At 42.9% G+C, this 23,740-nt stretch overlaps 2 protein-coding genes across 2 annotated transcripts in view; one reads left to right on the top strand and one right to left on the bottom strand.

Annotated features, from left to right (window-relative positions):
* Positions 1 to 284: 284 nt before the first annotated feature.
* On the bottom strand, positions 285 to 7,216 carry C1H2orf49 (chromosome 1 C2orf49 homolog). Its single transcript, XM_063444637.1, has 4 exons — positions 7,033 to 7,216; positions 4,936 to 5,102; positions 2,119 to 2,470; positions 285 to 1,494 (listed from the first exon to the last, which is right to left on the bottom strand). The coding sequence occupies exons 1-4, from the start codon at positions 7,135 to 7,137 to the stop codon at positions 1,435 to 1,437; spliced, it is 684 nt and encodes a 227-aa protein (XP_063300707.1). The 5' UTR covers positions 7,138 to 7,216; the 3' UTR covers positions 285 to 1,434.
* A 352-nt stretch (positions 7,217 to 7,568) lies between these two features.
* The window catches only part of TGFBRAP1 (transforming growth factor beta receptor associated protein 1), a 51,116-nt gene continuing 34,944 nt past the window's right edge, over positions 7,569 to 23,740 (top strand). Inside the window, exons 1-2 of the mRNA XM_063458636.1 lie at positions 7,569 to 7,636; positions 21,154 to 21,892. Of these exons, the coding sequence (XP_063314706.1) occupies positions 21,184 to 21,892 (709 nt within the window). The 5' untranslated portion in view covers positions 7,569 to 7,636; positions 21,154 to 21,183. The remainder of the gene's footprint in view (positions 7,637 to 21,153; positions 21,893 to 23,740) is intronic.

The following is a 23,740-nucleotide window of genomic DNA, read 5'->3' as shown; positions in this document are numbered from 1 at the left end:
ATGATCTATACACTAAAACTGCTTTATTTAGTAATTTAGGTGACTTTAGTGTTCCTTTAAGTCCCCCCCTAATACTGCAAGTTTATCAAAATACCTTATGTAGAATAATCTGCTAAAGGGCTTTTAACTATACAGCACAGCATTATTTGCTGTCCTTGTATACTGTTCATCTTTAGAAAAACGTTGCACACAACTTAATATTCATATTTTCTGGCATAATATGCCTGACAACATCCATCTAGAATTGGAGCTGGAACCTGTTAACAAATTCTGGCTATGCTGCATTGTTTGGGTTGGGTTTATTTATTTTGTTTATATGAAACCATTGCAAGCTACAAAACGAACAAGTAACTTTTGTCTAGCAGCATTGGACTTGGAATTTTGAGACCTGCTTATAGGATATGGGGATACACTATTCAGAACAAGATCCGCTGATAAAAGGTGGTTTAGATGAAAAAGTCAATACTGATGAGCCAAGAGGAACCTATGCATGAAACAAAGACGGCTTTTATATTATTATATATTAGACAGTTATATAGCACAGGGTAGGTGGGCAAAAAAAATAATCTGTGTTTAATGGTACTTGATTTAAATAAATGTTTAACAATCTTTCTCAATCAACTTTTTCATCCACTAGGTCAAATGTTGCCCATCCATCATATAACACCCATTGATAAGATAACACAGATTTGACAATTAATATTACAAATAATCTTAATGAAATGCTATTAATAACAATGTGCACTGACTTGGCAGTTAACATTAATTATAAAACACACCTCTTACAGGATAAAATGTGTGCAATCCATACACAAGGAACATCCACAATACTGGATTAAAACTTTTAAACAAAGCTACAAAAATGTGAAGAGTCCATGTGTTTATTTCTGTTCTTTGAGCTTCAGGAGAGACAAAGTGGCACCCCAAATACAGCAGAAGTACTTTAAAACAGTCAGTCTCAGGGAGGGAGGGAGTGAGATCAAGTAGTGCATAAGCCACAGCAATCCAAATTCCCTTTAATATAAATAATATAGATAGTCATGTCATCTATTTACTAAAATCTAAGACCATTCCCTCCTGTAAGAATGTTTATGGAGAGCAGTGTACCTAAACTTACCTTCAGAAATGTATTTGGCCATGATGAAACATGTATAATCAATAAGTTCTACATAGATCTATAAAGTACATGAACGTGAGGATGTCTTAATCTTCTCTTAAAAATGTTCTCTTTTCTTCAAGAATCTTCAGTTGAGTAACACTGTTCTACATCAATTCATGCACCATTACCAGTTGGCCAGGATTATACATATAAAAATATTAAAAAGGTGCTCCTGTGGAAATAGTTTAGGTCTAAAACCTTCATGACCAGCTTCTAGAAGATGAAATAATAAAGTCAATGATTGGCGTCTTTGTGCCTTGGACAAAGTAGACATGTCAAGGCCAGGTCACGTGCTGAATAACCTTCTTCTTTGCTTCCGTAGGCTTCAAGTCATTCTATAAGAGGAGAATAAATTACTATAGTCCAACATGTTTTACGACTTAGCTTTATAATTGTGATGGACAGTGGAATATGCTGGTGCTATAAAAATGCTAAATATAATGTTCTGAACTTTAATTAAGCAATTCATAAAATCTATTCTCCGACTCCATAATATGAGCATGTAAGCTCTGAGGGAATCAGTGAGACCATCTGATTGGCACAGCAAGGCATTTTGTTGCACATGCGAACTAGCCTACCAATGCTTTAATTAGGTAAATTGGATTAGCTAAAGTCATCAATCTTGATCTTAGCCGAAGAGGCAAAGCTTCACCGTGGAGAACAGTGATGTGGGAGAGAAAATGGAAACAAACGTACTTTTAACCCTGACAACTGTGACATAAATCACTTAACCGTGACAATGGCACAATAGCGTTAGGAATACAAACATGTATTCCTAACGCTACAATGTTCCTTTAATACTGAATAGTAATACTCAAGGCACTTCTGACAAACTAAGAATTGTGTTATATATATATATATATATATATATATATACACACACACACACACCTTGATTTCTTAAAACTTAAACCATGACCATACCCTTTACATGTATCAAAAAGCAATGTATTACTTACTGTCACTTCAGGTTCATCTTTTGGAGCAACCCTTTTTATTTTTACAGCTGTCCCTGTTGTTGATTGTTGTGATCCAAGTGTTTTATCAGACTGTACTGTGTTTTCAGGATGACCATTATTACTGACTGTGTTAAATTTGGCCGGCCTATTAAGATTGGAGTAGCAAACATGAGGTGGAGGGCTAGTTGGGGATCCTATGTTCCTCGATCCAGTATTTGTACTCTCCATAGAAGAGGGCTGTAGTCGCTGGGCAGTTTCACCATTCTCTGTCTTTTTCACTTTTATTGAAGTGCTGGTTGAACTCCCATCAAACACAATAAGTGGTCGTTTTCTTACACCCTCACAACTGACACTGAAAGAAAAATAATAAGTATGACATATCATAAATATATCAAGAATTTATACTCTAAATGGTAGTAATAAAATTATGCTTTTCTTTTTTTAAAGAAGAAAATAACATTCATGGTTGCTCTGCGTTTTACTCTGAATCATCACATGTAAAGGAGGAACATCTACGGCTGTCCTCAGAATTTACATTTAAGCATCTATAACACCATTCCTTGTTTCAGTATGTCGTAACAATTATACTATATACGGGATTTGACAAACCCAAGGACCCAGCAATACCAACTTCAAGTTATATGAAAAACTACAGATACATTTATAAAATTCAGATTAACATCTGGATAACTCAGCATTGGCTCGTTAAATCCAAACACATGATTTTAAAATTTAAATTACGTGTGTATAGTTTAATTAAGAAAGGAAACATTTGCTTTGGATGGATTTAAAGAGTATTGACAATATATTATACATGTAAACATCTAATCTCCTGCTATGTTGCAAAATCACATGTATTATAAAATGTACTGCTCCCCTTTTATATAAGGACAAGCAATAACCATGCCAGAGGATTGATGTAAGATTATTATTCTGCTCCTAATATACTAATTGTTTCACTGGTGTTTAGTTTACTGGCATTTCTGGATAACAAATTGGCATACAAGATGTGATACAACACACCAAGTAAAAAAGACAGACAACTTTCACTGCTCATTACAATAAAAGGTATTCATACTTTCAAATAAAAAAATATTAAAAAAAGATACAAACATTCCATAAAAAGTTACAGAAATGTCATACAGAAACACACAAGTCACTTTCCAAACCCTTATAACATCTTTCATGAGTTGCTTCTTTTGCAAGCAGTTAGCAATTTAATTACACTTGAGCATGGAACCCATAAAAGCAAAAAATAAAAAAGGAAAGAAAAACCAGAACAAAACACACCCACACTCAGCCTCATTTGATCTCAGTGTATGATATAGGTTTTATGGATTTGTGCTGGTACAACTGAAAGACTACAAATTGTCAAGAATATGAAATAATGAAAGAAAAACAAGTTACCTGCGCTCTCTCCTTAATCCCTATGTATTTTTAAACAAATTGAGTTTTTTTTAGTTACCTCCAATGGCCATGAGAGGATAAGCCCACCTGCCATCGTCAAGGCAGACCCCCCTACGTGGGTCCTAACTCTAACCATTCACCTTGCTTCCTTGAGCTTCTGGTAAAGGGGTGTATATAAAAATACCCCTTTTTGTCTCATTAGAGATCTTTGCCAGAAGCTCAAGGAAGCAAGGTGAATGGTTAGAGTTAGGACCCACGTAGGGGGGTCTGCCTTGACATTGGCAGGTGGGCTTATCCTCTCATGGCCATTGGAGGCAACTAAAAAAAAAAAAAAAAAACAATTTGTTTAAAAATACATAGGGATTAAGGAGAGAGCGCAGGTAACTTGTTTTTACTATGTATTGGGGCTGATGTGTACTGTAGTCATTGCGGCGCCCAGTGATGGGAGTGAGCGCAGGACTTATCTTTCTGCATTAATATGAAATAATGGTTGAGGGGGATGAAGGTCCAGGATTTAGGGATTAACCGGGTGGGTCTAAGGTGTTTTTAGGTTGTTTTTTTTAGACTCAAAAGGAGTATTTTTTATTTATTTTGTGTTGCACCTCCCTGCAAATAATGTGCACAGCCTTCCTAAACAGTTAAAGTATTTATATATTAAAAAAAAAAAAAAAGTATCTCCACTTTAAACGAATCAAAAAAGATACACATACTGTATGTGAACATTGCATAGAAGTTTAAAAATTCTATAAAGAAATACATGGGTCACTTTGCAAAAAAATTATCCAATTTTACATAGACGGCTTCCTTTGCAAGCAGTTTAGTAGAACTGCAGCTTTTGCAAGATCCTTTAAGATATACCCCGAATAAATACATGCATATCCACTAAACAGTTGCTTGTACTTTTTATTTTTCCGTCATTTGGGCAGTGAAGTATCCTTTTAAAACTTCCATACATGCTTGCTTGGAATTTTCTTGTAGCTCTTCTAACTCCTTGCTGTCTATGCTTCTATTAACCAAAGTGTGCCAAATGTGTTTTATACCCCACCTCCTATAGACTGTAAGCTCGTTTGAGCAGGGTCCTCTTCAACCTATCGTTCCTGTAAGTTTTCTTGTAATTTTCCTATTTATAGTTAAATTCCCCTTCTCATAATATTGTAAAGCACTACGGAAACTGTTGGCGCTATATAAATGGCGATAATAATAATAAGTTGAGAGGGTTTGATGGAGATGCTTTAGGACAAAATAAAACTATATTAAATCAGTTTGCCTGCGAGATAATCTCACGATCACTTGTTCCATTTCCATCCCTGTTTTTTTGTTAAATCCTTCTGCGAGCCTTAAAAATACAGGGGAATAAAAAAAAAACGGATCTCTCCAAAGATACAATACACTTTTATTCAATGTCATTACCTTTTCGTTTGTGGTTCTGTTACTTTATTCTGTTCTCTCTTGCTTTCCATTAGCTTCCCCCAGCGACTCTTTGGCAATGCTCTCTGAGGCAGAGGCATTGCATGTTGGACAAAGATTTCGGTCAGTCGTTCTTTGTCATTTAATGCCTCTTTCACCTCAATATTTTTCTAAATCGAAAAGGAAATGTATATTGAGAAATGACATAACAATAAATGAAATTAAGCAATACACAACCATCAAATGAAATGTTTTATATATATATATATATATATATATATATATATATATATATATATATATATACACACACACACATACATACACACACACACACACAAATATAAATTATACTTGTATATTGTTTTGCAGGCATAGAATGGTATTCTGCCAGCACTTTATATCAGTTTGCCTAGTACACACAGGGTCATATCAAATCAAGTATTTTTCATTTTCCTATTGTAAAAACGTACGGATATTGTGTCAGAGTAGTATATGTACATGTCAAGAAACATCACAAATCACTAAAGTTCAACCAGATAATCAGTCAAAGAAAATAATCAAGGTATTCTCTGTTGTGAGAATTATTGGCATGAAATGGTTCCAGTATTGGCAACTACACGTGCAGATGATGTCCTTCACACATGCATCTTAAATTTAACCAGGGATCTCAACCATGAATGCAAGTTAGCAAAACACAAAACGAAGATGAATAGTATCAAAAGCATTGTAGCCTACTGAGCCAGCTACAGACTGAGGACTCCTAGAATCCTTTGGATATGTAGCTGTTCAGCAAAGTTAAAGGAACACTATAGGGTCAGAAACACAAAGAAACCTATAGTGTTAAAACCACCATCTGCCTCCCACTTCTTGAAGGGAATTATTATATGCACCAGAACAAATACAATAAGCTGTAGTTGTTCTGGTGACTATTATTATTTATATAGCGCCATCAGATTCCGTAGCGCTGTACAATGGACTAGATCAGGGGTAGGCAACCTACGGCACGAGTGCCATGCACGGCACTCAAGGCTGCTAGAGCCAAACAGGTCTGTCCTATTAGGAGTCCCAGTGAAACTTCAAATATCTGCTAATACAAAAAGGTGGTGAAGGACAATCCTCAATTTATACATTGCAGCACGTAGAGGTAGTGATCTCAGATCACTGTCTCCCAGCACTTGTGAATGGGAATGAATCCACACTTTAGAAGAGTAGCCTGCAGCTGTGGTTGCAGATCCTGTACGTGGCCAGCCTGGAACCCAGGGAAGCCACCCACACTGCTTGATATACACAGAAATGCACAATAACCCTACCTTCATATAAATAATATGAACAGCCCACAAACACACACACGTAACCCGCTAACAATCCACATACATGCACACAACCCACATGCAGCCTCTCTCATACAATACCCCAAACAGCCCCACACTACCAAACACACAATGTGACATATCCATCCACACACACAATTCTACAAGCAGCCCCCATACACAGCCCACACTCATATGTATCATACACGATACCAAAAACTACTCATGAACATATACAATATAACAGCTTATATATGCACAAATACAAAGCAATTGCAGTATAAATAACACAAGAAGAATACGGCAACATTCACACCTCAATTTTAAAAAAATAGGATCGGCACGCTACGGCACAGTGCTTCTAAAAGGTTGCCTACCCCTGGACTAGATAGTGTCCCTTTAAATAAATAAATTGAGAAATCACCATGGAAACCAAATGAATGTTTTTGCTAACTGCCCACAATTAGAACTTTGCACTTTATTGCTTAGGTGGATTAAACCCGGAGTATTCTCTGATGTATAACCATGGGGGGTTTTGGGGGGGGAAGGTCATATTATAATATAATAACTGTCCTATGCTCCCATGTTATCTGGCTGTGATGCTGAATACACACAGTGTGAGCAGGTGCACACAGTTATCAGTATCCATGATGCCTGTCTGATGGCCCCAGGTTACTCATTAGATCAGTAAGTCCAGGTTCCAGACACCATAAGCACTGTGCTCGGCCTGTCCTCCCTGTCCCAGGCCCCGGCGGCCATTGTGGGTCCCTCGGACACCCAGCCTCACCTGGCCCAGTGAGAGCAGCAGGAAGTCCCGGGAGAGCAGCTCCGGGTGTAGGAGTACATCAGAGCCCAGCTCCCGGACCCCGGCACAACTTCCACCAACAGCCATAGCACCGACTTCCCACGATGCTCAGCGCCCGGAGCGGAAGTGACGTTGGCTCTCGACGACCTAATCTGATTGGAGGGCAGTGTGTGCTGTGGATGTAGAGTGTGGACTGACCATTCATGGCTGTGTGACCGATAACATATATATATATATATATATATATCCATCCAAGTGTGCGCGTGTCTCTATATAGTAACACACCAGGGGGCCAGACTCTATACATTGAAGTAGTGTCTCCACGGAGCTAGATCCTATAGCATGTACAGCGATCAATTACAATTCCTACACAGTGCGTGCGGTTGGCACATTCACACATACTCAGACACGGATTTCACATGTTGCCATAATCAAAGATGGCGGAGCGTGGAATGTTTTTCCCAGTGGTGATCACATGACCCGGTTACACTTAACGTCTGTACGTCACGTGGTTCGGAAACACCTCCCGGCCTGGGGCACGTGACTTTGACACCGAGGAGGCCCGGGGCAGCCAGAGCACAGCCAGGTACTGACACAGGTTGTATTATCTCAGCGCACGGAAACACACACTGTGTATATATAGAGTAATGTCTGCTACCAGCACAGCCTCACTATACTAATAATGTATTATCCGGGTATATTAATTATACATCACACAGGTCCAGTAATAGCTATACTGACAATGTATCAAATGGCTGCACAGCCAGGTACTGACACAGGTTGTATTATCTCAGCGCACGGACACACACACACTGTGTATATATATATATAGAGTAATGTCTGCTCCCAGGGCACTGCCTGCTACCAGCACAGCCTCACTATACTAATAATGTATTATCCGGGTATATTAATTATACATCACACAGCCAGGTACTGACACAGGTCCAATAATAGCTATACTGACAATTTATCAAATGGCTGCACAGCCAGGTACTGACACAGGTCCAGTGATAGCTATACTGACAATGTATCAAATGGCTGCACAGCCAGGTACTGACACAGGTCCAGTGATAGCTATACTGTCAATGTATCAAATGGCTGTACAGCCAGGTACTGACACAGGTCCAGTGATAGCTATACTGTCAATGTATCAAATGGCTGTACAGCCAGGTACTGACACAGGTCCAGTGATAGCTATACTGACAATGTATCAAATGGCTGTACAGCCAGGTACTGACACAGGTCCAGTGATAGCTATACTGACAATGTATCAAATGGCTGCACAGCCAGGTACTGACACAGATCCAGTGATGGCTATACTGACAATGTATCAAATGGCTGCACAGCCAGGTACTGACACAGGTCCAGTGATGGCTATACTGACAATGTATCAAATGGCTGCACAGCCTGGTACTGACACAGGTCCAGTAATAGCTATACTGACAATGTATCAAATGGCTGCACAGCCAGGTACTGACACAGGTCCAGTAATAGCTATACTGACAATGTATCAAATGGCTGCACAGCCAGGTACTGACACAGGTCCAGTGATAGCTATACTGACAATGTATCAAATGGCTGCACAGCCAGGTACTGACACAGGTCCAGTAATCGCTATACTGACAATGTATCAAATGGCTGCACAGCCAGGTACTGACACAGGTCCAGTGATAGCTATACTGACAATGTATCAAATGGCTGCACAGCCTGGTACTGACACAGGTCCAGTGATAGCTATACTGACAATGTATCAAATGGCTGCACAGCCAGGTACTGACACAGGTCCAGTAATAGCTATACTGACAATGTATCAAATGGCTGCGCAGCCAGGTACTGACACAGGTCCAGTGATAGCTATACTGATAATGTATCAAATGGCTGCGCAGCCAGGTACTGACACAGGTCCAGTGATAGCTATACTGATAATGTATCAAATGGCTGTACAGCCAGGTACTGAACCAGGTCCAGTAATCGCTATACTGACAATGTATCAAATGGCTGCACAGCCAGGTACTGACACAGGTCCAGTGATAGCTATACTGTCAATGTATCAAATGGCTGCACAGCCAGGTACTGACACAGGTCCAGTGATAGCTATACTGTCAATGTATCAAATGGCTGCACAGCCAGGTACTGACACAGGTCCTGTAGGTAGAATAGCAATGCATTATCTCACTGCACACCCACCTGCTGACACATCGTGTAGATGGCTATACTAATAATGTGGCTTCATACTGCATAGGCAGGTACTGGCACAGGCTCTCTACATATATCAAATGGAAACACAGACCCCTAAAGCACTTTTAGCTTGCTGAATAGCTTTATGTGTGAAGTGTCGTTTTTTTCAGCTTACAAAAAAGTGTAGATTTCATTAGAAATTGGCACTTTTATAAATTAACCTTGTTATGCCCCTCCCTTCAGCTGTCAGTAAGACAATCAATCCTGTTCCTCCCTGGTAGTTGAGCTACTCTTCAAGAGGCAGGTAATTGCCCATTAAGCCTGCCTTGCATATTTATTTTATCTAATTGTTCTGCAATGGGAAGTCTGTGATTGGACACCCACAGAAAGTTTGGGCTGGAGAGGAATGAAAGAGTTTGCAAAGACTGCAGCCAAGAGATCTGCAAGTTTTGAAAGCTATTTTAAATATACCGCCAATAAAAATACATATTTAAATGGACACTATAGTCACCAGAACAACTACAGCTTAATGTAATTGTTTTAGTGATTATAATCATTATATGCAGGCATTTTCATGCAAGCCTTATCTTTTCAGAGAAAAGGCAGTGTTTACATTGCCCCTACGGACACCTCCAAGTGGCCACTCCTCAGATGGCCACTGGAGGGGCTTCCTGGCTCAGTACTGCACAGTAGGCAGCACTGCTGTTCAGCGTCTCTACCCTCTGCATGGGGACCCTGAATTTTCCTCATAGAGATGCATTGATTCAATGCATTTCTATGAGGAGGTGCTGAATGGCCAAAATGGTGTTTGGCCCCGCCCCTTGTCGATTTTATCCAATTGGCTAAAAATCAGCAATTCTGATGATGACACCAAGGGGGCAGGGCTAGCGCTGGCAGACCTGCGCGGCGCTGGATATAAGGTGAGTTTTAATTCCTTTTTAAGGGGTGTGAGGGGGGAGGGGGGGAAAGCCACCTAAAGGGTGGGTTTAGCACTATAGGGTCAGGAATACATGTTTCTGTTCCGTACCCTATAGTGTTCCTATTGAAATGAGGAGGCAGATGGAGCTACAGTGCCAGGAATACAGCTTTAAAGGGACACTCCACTGTCTAAATAAAATAAATATATATATATATATATATATATATACCGTATTTATCGGCGTATAACACGCACTTTTTTCCCCTGAAAATAGGGGGAAAATCGTGGGTGCGTGTTATACGCCGATATCCCATAATTACTGACCTGTCCTGAAGCGTGGGCCGGCTTCACAGCGCGCACCGCGGTACAAGAACTTTAATTTCAGGTTCCGGTTTCCGGCGGGACTGAAAGGAAGTGTGCACAATAGTGTGCACACTTCCTTTCAGTCCCGCCGGAAACCGGAACCTGAAATTAAAGTTCCTGTACCGCGGTGCGCGCTGAGAAGCCGGCCCACGCTTCAGGACAGGTAAGTAATTATGGGACAAGGGAAAGTACACTATGGGAGGGGAGGGGGGGAAAGTACACTATGGGAGGGGAGGGGGGAGAATACTATGGGAGGGGGGAGAATACCATGGGAGGGGAGGGGGGGAGAATACCAGGGGAGGGGAGGGGGGGAGAATACCAGGGGAGGGGAGGGGGGGAGAATACCAGGGGAGGGGAGGGGGGGAGAATACCAGGGGAGGGGAGGGGAGGGGGGGAGAATACCATGGGAGGGGAGGGGGGGAGAATACCATGGGAGGGGAGGGGAGGGGGGGAGAATACCAGGGGAGGGGGGGGAGAATACCATGGGAGGGGAGGGGAGGGGGGGAGAATACCAGGGGAGGGGGGGAGAATACCAGGGGAGGGGGGGGAGAATACCATGGGAGGGGAGGGGAGGGGGGGAGAATACCAGGGGAGGGGGGGGGAGAATACCATGGGAGGGGAGGGGAGGGGGGGAGAATACCATGGGAGGGGGGGAGAATACCATGGGAGGGGAGGGGAGGGGGGGAGAATACCATGGGAGGGGAGGGGAGGGGGGGAGAATACCATGGGAGGGGAGGGGAGGGGGGGAGAATACCAGGGGAGGGGAGGGGAGGGGGGGAGAATACCAGGGGAGGGGAGGGGAGGGGGGGAGAATACCAGGGGAGGGGAGGGGGGGAGAATACCAGGGGAGGGGAGGGGGGGAGAATACCAGGGGAGGGGAGGGGAGGGGGGGAGAATACCAGGGGAGGGGAGGAGAATACCAGGGGAGGGGAGGGGGGGAGAATACCATGGGAGGGGGGGAGAATACCATGGGAGGGGAGGGAGAATACCATGGGAGGGGAGGGAGAATACCATGGGAGGGGAGGGAGAATACCATGGGAGGGGAGGGAGAATACCATGGGAGGGGAGGGAGAATACCATGGGAGGGGGGGGAGAATACCATGGGGGGGGGGAGAATACCATGGGAGGGGATGGGAGGGGGGGAGAATACCATGGGAGGGGAGGGGAGGGGGGGAGAATACCATGGGAGGGGAGGGGAGGGGGGGAGTATACCATGGGAGGGGAGGGGGGGAGAATACCATGGGAGGGGAGGGGAGGGGGGGAGAATACCAAGGGAGGGGAGGGGAGGGGGGGAGAATACCAAGGGAGGGGAGGGGAGGGGGGGAGAATACCATGGGAGGGGAGGGGAGGGGGGGAGAATACCAAGGGAGGGGAGGGGAGGGGGGGAGAATACCATGGGAGGGGAGGGGGGGAGAATACCATGGGAGGGGAGGGGGGGAGAATACCATGGGAGGGGAGGGGGGGAGAATACCATGGGATGGGAGGGGAGGGGGGGAGAATACCATGGGAGGGGAGGGGGGGAGAATACCATGGGAGGGGAGGGGGGGAGAATACCATGGGAGGGGAGGGGAGGGGGGGAGAATACCATGGGAGGGGAGGGGAGGGGGGGAGAATACCATGGGAGGGGAGGGGAGGGGGGGAGAATACCATGGGAGGGGAGGGGAGGGGGGGAGAATACGAGGGGAGGGGAGGGGGGAGAATACCATGGGAGGGGAGGGGGGGAGAATACCATGGGAGGGGAGGGGAGGGGGGGAGAATACCATGGGAGGGGAGGGGAGGGGGGAGAATACGAGGGGAGGGGAGGGGGGAGAATACCATGGGAGGGGAGGGGAGGGGGGGAGAATACCATGGGAGGGGAGAGGAGGGGGGGAGAATACCATGGGAGGGGAGGGGAGGGGGGGAGAATACCATGGGAGGGGAGGGGAGGGGGGGAGAATACCATGGGAGGGGAGGGGGGGAGAATACCATGGGAGGGGAGGGGGGGAGAATACCATGGGAGGGGAGGGGAGGGGGGGAGAATACCATGGGAGGGGAGGGGAGGGGGGGAGAATACCATGGGAGGGGAGGGGAGGGGGGGAGAATACCATGGGAGGGGAGGGGGGGAGAATACCATGGGAGGGGAGGGGAGGGGGGGAGAATACCATGGGAGGGGAGGGGAGGGGGGGAGAATACCATGGGAGGGGAGGGGAGGGGAGGGGGGGAGAATACCATGGGAGGGGAGGGGAGGGGAGGGGGGGAGAATACCATGGGAGGGGAGGGGAGGGGAGGGGGGGAGAATACCATGGGAGGGGAGGGGAGGGGGGGAGAATACCATGGGAGGGGAGGGGAGGGGGGGAGAATACCATGGGAGGGGAGGGGAGGGGGGGAGAATACCATGGGAGGGGAGGGGAGGGGGGGAGAATACCATGGGAGGGGAGGGGAGGGGGGGAGAATACCATGGGAGGGGAGGGGGGGAGAATACCATGGGAGGGGAGGGGAGGGGGGGAGAATACCATGGGAGGGGAGGGGAGGGGGGGAGAATACCATGGGAGGGGAGGGGAGGGGGGGAGAATACCATGGGAGGGGAGGGGAGGGGGGGAGAATACCATGGGAGGGGAGGGGAGGGGGGGAGAATACCATGGGAGGGGAGGGGAGGGGAGGAGAATACCATGGGAGGGGAGGGGAGGGGAGGGGGGGAGAATACCATGGGAGGGGAGGGGAGGGGAGGGGGGGAGAATACCATGGGAGGGGAGGGGAGGGGAGGGGGGGAGAATACCATGGGAGGGGAGGGGAGGGGGGGAGAATACCATGGGAGGGGAGGGGAGGGGAGGGGGGGAGAATACCATGGGAGGGGAGGGGAGGGGGGGGAGAATACCATGGGAGGGGAGGGGAGGGGGGGGAGAATACCATGGGAGGGGAGGGGAGGGGGGGGAGAATACCATGGGAGGGGAGGGGAGGGGGGGGAGAATACCATGGGAGGGGAGGGGAGGGGGGGGAGAATACCATGGGAGGGGGGGGAGAATACCATGGGAGGGGAGGGGAGAATACCATGGGAGGGGAGGGGAGGGGGGGGAGAATACCATGGGAGGGGAGGGGAGGGGGGGGAGAATACCATGGGAGGGGAGGGGAGGGGGGGGAGAATACCATGGGAGGGGAGGGGAGGGGGGGGAGAATACCATGGGAGGGGAGGGGAGGGGGGGGAGAATACCATGGGAGGGGAGGGGAGGGGGGGGAGAATACCATGGGAGGGGAGGGGAGGGGGGGGAGAATACCATGGGAGGGGAGGGGAGGGGGGGGAGAATACCATGGGAGGGGAGGGGAGGGGGGGGAGAATACCATGGGAGGGGAGGGGAGGGGGGGGAGAATACCATGGGAGGGGAGGGGAGGGGGGGGAGAATACCATGGGAGGGGAGGGGGGGGGGAGAATACCATGGGAGGGGAGGGGGGGGGGAGAATACCATGGGAGGGGAGGGGGGGGGGGAGAATACCATGGGAGGGGAGGGGGGGGGGGAGAATACCATGGGAGGGGAGGGGGGGGGGGAGAATACCATGGGAGGGGAGGTGGGAGAATACCATGGGAGGGGAGGGGAGGGGGGAGAATACCATGGGAGGGGAGGGGGGAGAATACCATGGGAGGGGAGGGGAGGGGGGAGAATACCATGGGAGGGGGGAATACTATGGAAAGGGGGGGGGAGAATACTATGGGATGAGGGGGGGAATACTATGGGATGGGGGGGGATTTCTAAAAATGAGGTGCGTGTTATACGCCGATAAATACGGTATATATATATATATATATACAAATCACTATTTAGTAGATATACACCAAATGAAAGCATGCATGCATGCATTTGATTTTGAATTACTTTGACTGGTGGTATATCTAAAAACGGATTGCAAATGTTGCATTTCTTGTTTGCTGCCTTTGCAAATTTTTCTCTTTTAACCACTCCCAGACTTTCTGTTTCTAGCCAACTACAGACTTTCCAATGCAGCTCAATGAGAAGTCTTTACAAGTTAAGTGCTCTGAGCGATTGCCTGCAGTCTGCTTGAGTCAGGGAGGTGTAACAAGGATATATTATAAAAGTGCCAAACTCTATTGAAAACTGCACTTTTTGTAAAATGAAAAAAAGGACACACTCTGCTCACATAACACATTTCATCAAGCTAAAGTGCTTTAGGTCTCGAGTATCCATTTAAATGCAATCAAGTTTTCATTAACGGTATATCTACTAAACAGTGATTTATTTTTGTGTAGTGGAGTGTCCTTTTAATAATGTATATCACACCGCACAGCCAGGTACTCACACAGGTCCTGTACGTATATAATAATCTTGCTGCACACCCAAGTACTGGCACAGGCTCAGTAGGTATACTAATAATGTATCACAACACTGCACAGTCAGGTATAAAAACATATCCTGTAGTTATATTAAATTAATCTCAATGAAGTAGGTACAATGTCTGGGGTCCCCTGGTGCCATTTCGCCATTCAGTTTTAAATTTTATTTAATGTTTAAATGATCACTATAGGGTCAGGAAAACAAACATGTATTCCTGACCCTATAGTGCTAAACCCACCATTTAGGTGGTTTGCCTAACCCTTAGCCCCCCTATATGATTTTTGCAGAATCTGTAGTATTTGGATTTATGTTGCTACTTCTCAGAAATTACACACTATTCCTAAAGGAACACTGTACTACCATACCAACTTAATCTAAAAGAAGTTGCTATAGTGCCTACAGTGGCCTCAAATGACTTTATTTTAATAACTAGAAGGTTTGGAAGTGCGGCTTCAAGCCACGCCAGCAACCCTCTGGGTAGAAGAGCAGAGAAGCATACCCTAGCATACCATGACGTCATGGTCATTCATAGAAAATCATTACATGTTATGATTCTCTATGGCACAATCATAGGCAGATTGCGACTTGTGCCACACATGTGGTCCTCACTGCTTCTCTATGAGGAGCATCAGTTTGGACTATTATTCTGGAGCCATGAGTAGAAGAGTGAAGGTGTGATGAGTACATTTTTTTGTTGTTGTTGTTTTTTCTTTTGTATTTAAAGTGCATGGAGGGGTGTCCTGAAACTATCTAGGGACATTAAGACAATAGCGTTAGGAATGTCGTTATGTATTCAGTGTCCCTTAACAGTACATCATTATTGAAAAAGTTTGACATTCCTATCTTTCAATATCATTTTCTCTGTAGTTTTCCACCTCTATGATGCTAGGCACTTTGCTTTCTGGCTGATAGTTTTCTCATGCATCCATCAAACACATTATTCCATCAGACTGCCAGACATTGAAGCATGATTCATCACTCCAGAAAACACTTTTCCCCCTAATTCAGACTACAGTGATAATGTGCTTTTCACCACATCAGCTGACATTTGACATTGCGTATGTTTATGTGAAGCTTGTGTAAAGCTGCTGTCAAAACGTTCTTGTGCTGACGTTGCTTCCAGAAACGGATTTGAACACTAGTGAGTAATGCAACTACTGTATGTGCTTTAGCTCGCTGCACCCCTACTCTGTAAGAGTGCATGACTGGATAGATGTTGCTCATGAACACTTCACAATAATAGCACTACAAAATACTTTTGGCCATATTGTGTATGTATAGGATGGAATGTGGTCCAGTTATGCATATCAGTAAGAATAGAAAGTTGTCGGCTTTTTTTTTTAGCAACCTTACATCATGGCTACTTTCAGCCAGTCGTTATTTTGAAACCCTAGAGAGAACAATGTAAGGCTTTACATGAATTTTAGGAAACGGCTTGTAATGTTAGAAAACGATTGCTTGTTAATGTGAAACAGCAACATCAATTAATTTTCCATGGTAATATTATTCCACAAAAAATATGGACACAGAAAGAGGAATACTGAGCAAAATATTCTATATTATTATATAGCGACTATAGCTCAAGAATGTCATACCCTGTACTGTGTTAGTACCCATTTACAGAGTCACAGTAGTGAAATTGCAGCAAGATGCTTGTGATATGCAGGAACAGGAAAGATCATGCAGACCTTGCTTCTTGAATAATTGATTTATGCTTCCATGTGGTCCAGAATTAATTGAATGCTAATTACAACTTCGGTTGTAATACCTTAATATGACATTACATATTCAACACTCAACAAATCCCAGACTAGGAATTTTGTACTGGCAGCTAGGTGTTTGTCAGCCCACTTAGACGAGGTGGCTGGCTGGCTAAAGGAGTATGGAGGTGGGCTTCTGGCTGACTGAGTGAAAATTGAGCCTGACTGTGAGTATGCTGTAATCTTCGAGCTTTTCTTGCTCTGCTTCCGTGCACACACTCCTGTGATGCCGTGATATGACGTCAGTCCGACCCCGGCATCACTAAACAGAGCTTGAAGAGTACAGAATCACAACAGCTCCACTGGACACCAGGGAAAGGATCCACTCTAGCTCTCTCTGAAAAGGCATTGTTTACATTGAAAAGCCTGCACGGGCAGGCTATTAACACCAGAAACACTGCATTGAGTTGTAGTGGTTGTGGTGACTATATTGTCACAGAAGAGAAAGGCAGCCATTTCCAGAGCATTAATCCATCCAACATTTGCTTCTGGGTCTATATTATACCGCATTATATTAAAACTTCAATTTTCAGTGAAATATGTTTTTATAAAGGTCTACAGACTTGTATTGTTTAAGAAATACTGCAGAGCAACAATTCGTGTTATTAAGATTTGTTGAAATCTCACAGACAAAAACTGTAATTTCAGATTGGTAATACAACTGAAGATACAATGATGTTGATATTTGTTTTTTTGCATAGACCATTAGGAAGGAAGTGATGCAAAATAAGCACTTCTGTTTACCGTATATTATATTGACGTGCTGCTGAGGTTCTTTTTTCTTAGTTTCTCAATCTGCGCTACCTGAACTCCATAGAATACTATACCATAGTCGCCAGTGAATGCTTCATCACCAGTTTAATTTCATAAGTTAAAGTTACATAGTTAGATAGCTGAAAAGAGACTTGCGTCCATCAAGTTCAGCCTTCCTCACACCTGTTTTTTGCTGTTGATCCAAAAGAAAAGAAAAAAAAAAAAAAAAAAAAAAAAAAAAACCCAGTTTGAAGCACAATTTTGCAACAAGCTAGGACAAAAAATTCCTTCTTGACCCCAGAATGGCAGTCAGATTTATCCTTGAATCAAGCAGTTATTACCCTACATTGAAAGATTATATCCTTGAATATTCTGTCTTTGCAAGTATGCATCTAGTAGCTGTTTGAACATCTGTATGGACTCTGATAAAACCACTTCTTCAGGCAGAGAATTCCACATCCTTATTGTTCTTACAGTAAAAAAACCTTTCCTTTGCCTTAGACGAAATCTTCTTTCTTCCAGTCTAAACGCATGGCCTCGTGTCCTATGTAAAGTCCGGTTTGTGAATAGATTTCCACACAATGGTTTGTATTGGCCCCGAATATATTTGTATAATGTTATCATATCCCCTCTCAGGCGACGTTTTTCTAAACTAAATAGGTTTAAATTTGTTAACCTTTCTTCATAGCTGATATGTTCCATTCCTTTTATTAATTTTGTAGCCCGCCTCTGCACTTTTTCTAGTGCCATGATATCCTTCTTTAGAACAGGTGCCCAAAATTGCACAGCATATTCAATATGTGGTCTTACCAGTGATTTATAGAGAGGCAAAATGATATTCTCGTCCCGAGAATGAATGCCCTTTTTCATGCATGACAATACCTTACTGGCCTTGGCCACTGCTGATTGACATTGCACATTGTTGCATAGTTTGTTGTCTATAACAATTCCCAAGTCCTTTTCGTGTGTTGTTATCCCTAATTCGCTTCCATTAAGGGTATACGTTGCTTGTGTATTCTTTACGCCGAAGTGCATAACTTTGCATTTTTCAACATTAAATTTCATCTGCCATTTGAGTGCCCAGTCCCCCAGTCTATCTAAATCCTTCTGCAGCAAAGTAATATCTTGCTCACATTGTATTATTTTACAAAGTTTTGTGTCATCTGCAAACACTGAAACATGACTTTCAATGCTGTCTTCAAGATCATTTATAAAAATGTTAAATAGAAGGGGTCCCAGAACAGACCCCTGAGGGACACCACTTGCCACCTCTGTCCAGCTTGAAAATTTACCATTAACAACAACTCTTTGTATTCTGTTTTTAAGCCAATGTTCTACCCAAGAACAAGCATTTTCATCGAGACCGATTTCCTTGAGTTTGAACACTAATCTTTTGTGTGGAACTGTATCAAATGCCTTGGCAAAATCCAAATAGATCACATCCACTGCAACACCCTGATCTATACTTCTACTTACTTCTTCGTAGAAAGCAATCAAGTTAGTTTGACACGACCTGTGCTTCATAAAACCGTGCTGATTTTTGCTGATAACCATATTCTTCTCAAGGAATTCTTGAATATTATCCCTTAATAACCTTTCAAATATTTTACCAGCCACAGAAGTTAAGCTCACAGGTCTATAATTTCCAGGCAAGGATTTTGAACCCTTTTTGAATATAGGAACCACATCTGCCTTCCTCCAATCCTCCGGAACACTTCCTGAAAGAAAAGAATCTTGAAAGATTAAAAACAGAGGTTCACTTATTTCTACACTTAGTTCCTTAAGTACACGTGGATGGATACCGTCAGGCCCTGGAGCTTTGTTTATATTAACTTTCTTTAGTTGCTGCAGCACATTGTCTTGAGTTAACCAATTACAATTATTCTGCAAGTTTTTAGTAGCAATCATTTGCACATCTATTGCCATGGGTTCTTCTTTAATATATACGGAGGAGAAATAGTTATTTAGAATTCCTGCCTTTTCTTGGTCTTCATTAACCAACACCCCCGTTTCAGTTTTAAGTGTACCTATACTTTCATTTTTGGGTTTTTTGGAATTTATGTACTTAAAAAATGCTTTGGGGTTGGTTTTGCTCTCTTTAGCTATCATTTTTTCATTTTGAAGTTTAGCAAGTTTAATTGCCTTTTTGCACGCATTATTTGCTTTCTTATATCTTTTATAAGATGCATCTGATTTGTCTGATTTAAATGCTTTAAATGCCCTTTTCTTATTTTTAATCTCTTGTTTTACTTCTCTACTAAGCCACATTGGTTTTAATTTGTTTCTTTTATACTTATTTCCCAATGGTACATACTGAGAAATGTACCTTTCTAATATTTGTTGGAAGATGATCCATTTATCCTCAGTGTTCTTTTCACTAAAGAGTTTATGCCAGTCAATATATTGTAAAGCTTCCCTTATCTTATTGAAATTGGCCTTTTTAAAATTATATGTTTTAGTATACCCCATGTGCTTTTGTTTTTTTGAGTTTATTTCAAAGGACACTATATTGTGATCACTAAGTTATTGGCACTTACTGAAAATGTGGATGTTATTGGCTGAAACTAAAATCAATTTCTTATAGAAATCTAATTAAAGAAAGATTAAGATGCACTGCCCTATGGTCTTTCCTGATTTATACAGAGTGCAGCTATTCCAGTACCACTCAGGATTACTGTTGGTCAGGAAAAGTCCATCAGTCTTCACTGACAGACAGTTTGTCAGGTCTGCACGTTATGAATAATTGAATATTATGTGTAAAGTAAAAATTTTCAATATTCTGAAACCAATATTTAATCTGTTGTTCGAATGGTTGGTAATACATGATCTCTAAATTAAACCAAGTAGAATAAATGTTGACAGACATTTTTATTTATTTGCATTACTTGTAACTGTTTGTATACAGTAAATTAATACATTTTGCAATTCTAAAACTTCCAATAATCTGACTAATCATTTGTTATGTATCCATAGTTTTTAACGTGACCTAATTTGGCAACGTATACAGTAAACAGTAAATTAATACATTTTACAGTAAACAGTAAATTAATACATTTTACAGTAAACAGTAAATTAATACATTTACAGTATACAGTAAATTAATACATTTTGCAATTCTAAAACTTCCAATAATCTGACTGATCATTTGTTATGTATCCATAGTTTTTAACGTGACCTCATTTGGCAATGCGTGTGACGCACAGTGACGCACTGTGTAATAACACATTCACGGTTGTTTTGTATCGGAGGAGCAGTGCAGATTTTACCGCTAGTAATTGTTGCTCAACATACATGTTTTTGTGAGATAAGGGGCAATATGGAGAGCTTTTTCAAATGGTAATGTATACTGTCAAATCTAATAAAAGGAGCACTATGCTCAGTTAGCTGGTATAACAAAGCATCAATTATCAGCAGCAATTGCTTGGTTATATAGGCTGGGAAATGTGATCTATTTGTCTTTTGCACATGAACCTGGCCGGAAAAATAAAGACTGCCTCTGTCAAAGCACAAGGTAATGACTCAATTATTTGCCTGGAAGGTCCCAGGCTCAGGGGCTGGACCTTCACTAACTAACTCAATGTAGACTGCTCCTTAATGTTTCTCCCCCCCCCCCCCCCCTCCCACCCCCTTTTTTTTTATTTTTATTTTTACATATACCATACACACTCATACACACTTCAAATTATATTTTAGAAAAATATATTTTCTAATTTTTGTATGTTCTCTTTTGTATCTTAAAATGTATATCATTTTTCATTTTCGATATGTGCTGTACATTGTTTTGATTTATTCCTATTTGGTGCTGCAGGTCGCCCTGGGGCTCCCCGTGGATTTTGCCATGAGTGTGCAAGCGTTTCATTTGGTGTGTGCATCTGGAAGGGAGCAGCTGCCACCAGGGATTCAAATTGAGTGCTTGGAGTGCAGCGGCCATGATCTCTACCTGGGCACCTTCGATGGCTCCATTTACCATTTCTTGCTAGTGGAAGAGCATAGCAGTGACCCAACAGGACTATCTCTAAATCAGCAAACAGACTGCTCAAACACCAGGTTTTCCATCACCAGGCAAAGGCAAAAGCAACTTGGGCTGAAGAAGCCAGTGTGTGAACTGAGAGCCGCTTCAGCCCTTTGTCGACTGTTGGCGCTGTGCGATAACACTATTCTTTCGCTGTGCAGTGACACCCTTGAGCCAATCCCGGGAATAAAGATCAAGGGAGCTCTTAGCTTTAGCCTCAATGAAAACCCTGTGAGTGGGGACCCGTTTAGTGTGGAGGTGTGCCTTATCTCCTCCAAGAGACGCACAGTGCAGATCTTTAGTGTAGGACAAGAGAAAGTACAACTGCTAAAAGAGGTTGCTACCCCTGAGCAGCCTTGTGCTTTAGCAGCTGATGGACACTACCTATGCCTGGCACTCAGCAGCCGCTACATTACACTGAACTATAACACAGGGCACTGCCAGGACCTTTTTCCATACCCCAGTGAACAGAAGAGACCAATTGTAAAGAGGATTAGCCGACAAGAGTTTCTTCTGGCCGGACCAGGTGGATTAGGTAAGCACACAGAGACACTGTAAATATGTTGCTTTTTTGCACAAACGTTCTAAGAGTCCCAAGGAAATGTTTGTAGTTTTACACTATTAATTCACATGGACATTAAATTGCACATTTGTAACCTACTGTGTAGATTTACCCAGCACTAATAAAATACATATTTCAAACATTAAACTGAAAGCGTGTAAGTAGGCTAGGACATGTTAAGCGTGTAACAGTTAAATATATCACCATGTTTACATTTGCTAATAATCAAGGTAACATTGTGTAAATGGGAAAACAATAGGTGATTACAACAGGTTGGCTTGACCTAGTCTTTAACAATTTTCTAAAAACAGCGTTCTTGGAAGCTGTATCATAATAGCAGAAAGTGACATTAGTTTAGCTGTTCTCCAACAAAATGTGCTGTATAGATAGAATCACTTATTATTGGCCAGTGAAGGTGTTTGACCACGTTTTTGTTTTATTATTTTTAGTGTTGTCCAATTTGATGTGATCCCCTGACAGAAACAGGAAGTGGATTGAATACTGAGATTTATTTTCTTGTGTCAATATAAATATTTTATTTATTTTCTTCACAAGACCTCGAATATTTTAATTAGATTCACCCTGTTCATAGAGGAATTATCTAACCGAAATTTTTTTTTAATTTTTCCTTCCCCTCCGTAAACACTGTTGTACTATTAAACTCAATTAGCCGCACACCAGTTCAAGACACGGGAGCAAACGCCTTCCTATGAGGTGACTGATACACTTACACTCTCAACCATCTTCTTCTGTAATGCTGTACTCTTGGCATTCCTGCCATAACGCCCACACTTTGGACATCCTAGGGATCATAATGATTACCTAGACAGCTACACATGTAGTATAGTTTTTAAATAAAAGACAACTCATTGCTGTTTTCTAGCTAGCTTATACAATTTCCAGCAAAAACAAAACTGATGTATATTTAAACATTACACTTGAAAGTATATTGAAACAAAATCATGATTAAAACATATGAGGGAAAGAGATTCAGTGTCAGTTAAAACAGTTTAGCTTACAATGGCATAATTTGCTCTCCGATATTCTGAAAGGGAATCTCTTATGAGGAAAAACAACTTGCCTTAAATCTCTGCCATACACATTGAATACATTATATATTGTATAGATGCATAGTATATTCAATGTAAAATATAAAGATTTACGCACTTTTCCTCTGTTCCAATGCCAGTTCATGAATATTACACTTCGTATAACACACACACATCCACTAGCTGGTCAATTCTCATCAGTGATGTCAGCACGTTGGCTTCATTGCTGGTGTTGGAGTGAAGTGAGGTCAGTACCTTTTTGGCACTGGCTAGGAAGTTCTTATAGCAACCACAGTGAATGCGTTGCAGAGAGACCCCATGCGACATTGACTGACAGCTGGGAGAAAAACCTATTTTTAAATATATATATATATTTTTTTTTTTTCCTCCTAATCTGTACATTGTGTTAGTAACCCTGCTAGCACAATGTACAGGTAAAATCTTATCTAGTGACCATGTTTTTTTTGGGGCATGACACACGCCTTTAGAGGAACCAAGTAGCATACCTGCTGTAGTGGGTTGGAGTGCCCTGTCACCCCCACTGTAGTAGTCTTTGCTAACTGTTCAACTTCTTTCCTGGGATCAACCAGCCACGGCTCAGTTGCTTTGTTACCACTCTGTCAAGTCAGTGTGTAGCTATGTTTTACAAATCCTCCTAAGCTATTCGTGTAAACGATGTACAATTCCATTTCTATTTTCCTTCTTAGCCTGGCATCTAGATTTTGGGAGCTGCAACTTCTTCCAATCTCTATTTCTGCTGCCCAGTTTGGTT

This window comes from Pelobates fuscus, chromosome 1 (assembly GCF_036172605.1).
Source record: "Pelobates fuscus isolate aPelFus1 chromosome 1, aPelFus1.pri, whole genome shotgun sequence".
Lineage (NCBI taxonomy): Eukaryota > Metazoa > Chordata > Amphibia > Anura > Pelobatidae > Pelobates > Pelobates fuscus.
The sequence above is the reverse complement of the archived record's forward strand: the minus strand, read 5'-3'. Positions and strand labels throughout refer to the sequence as shown.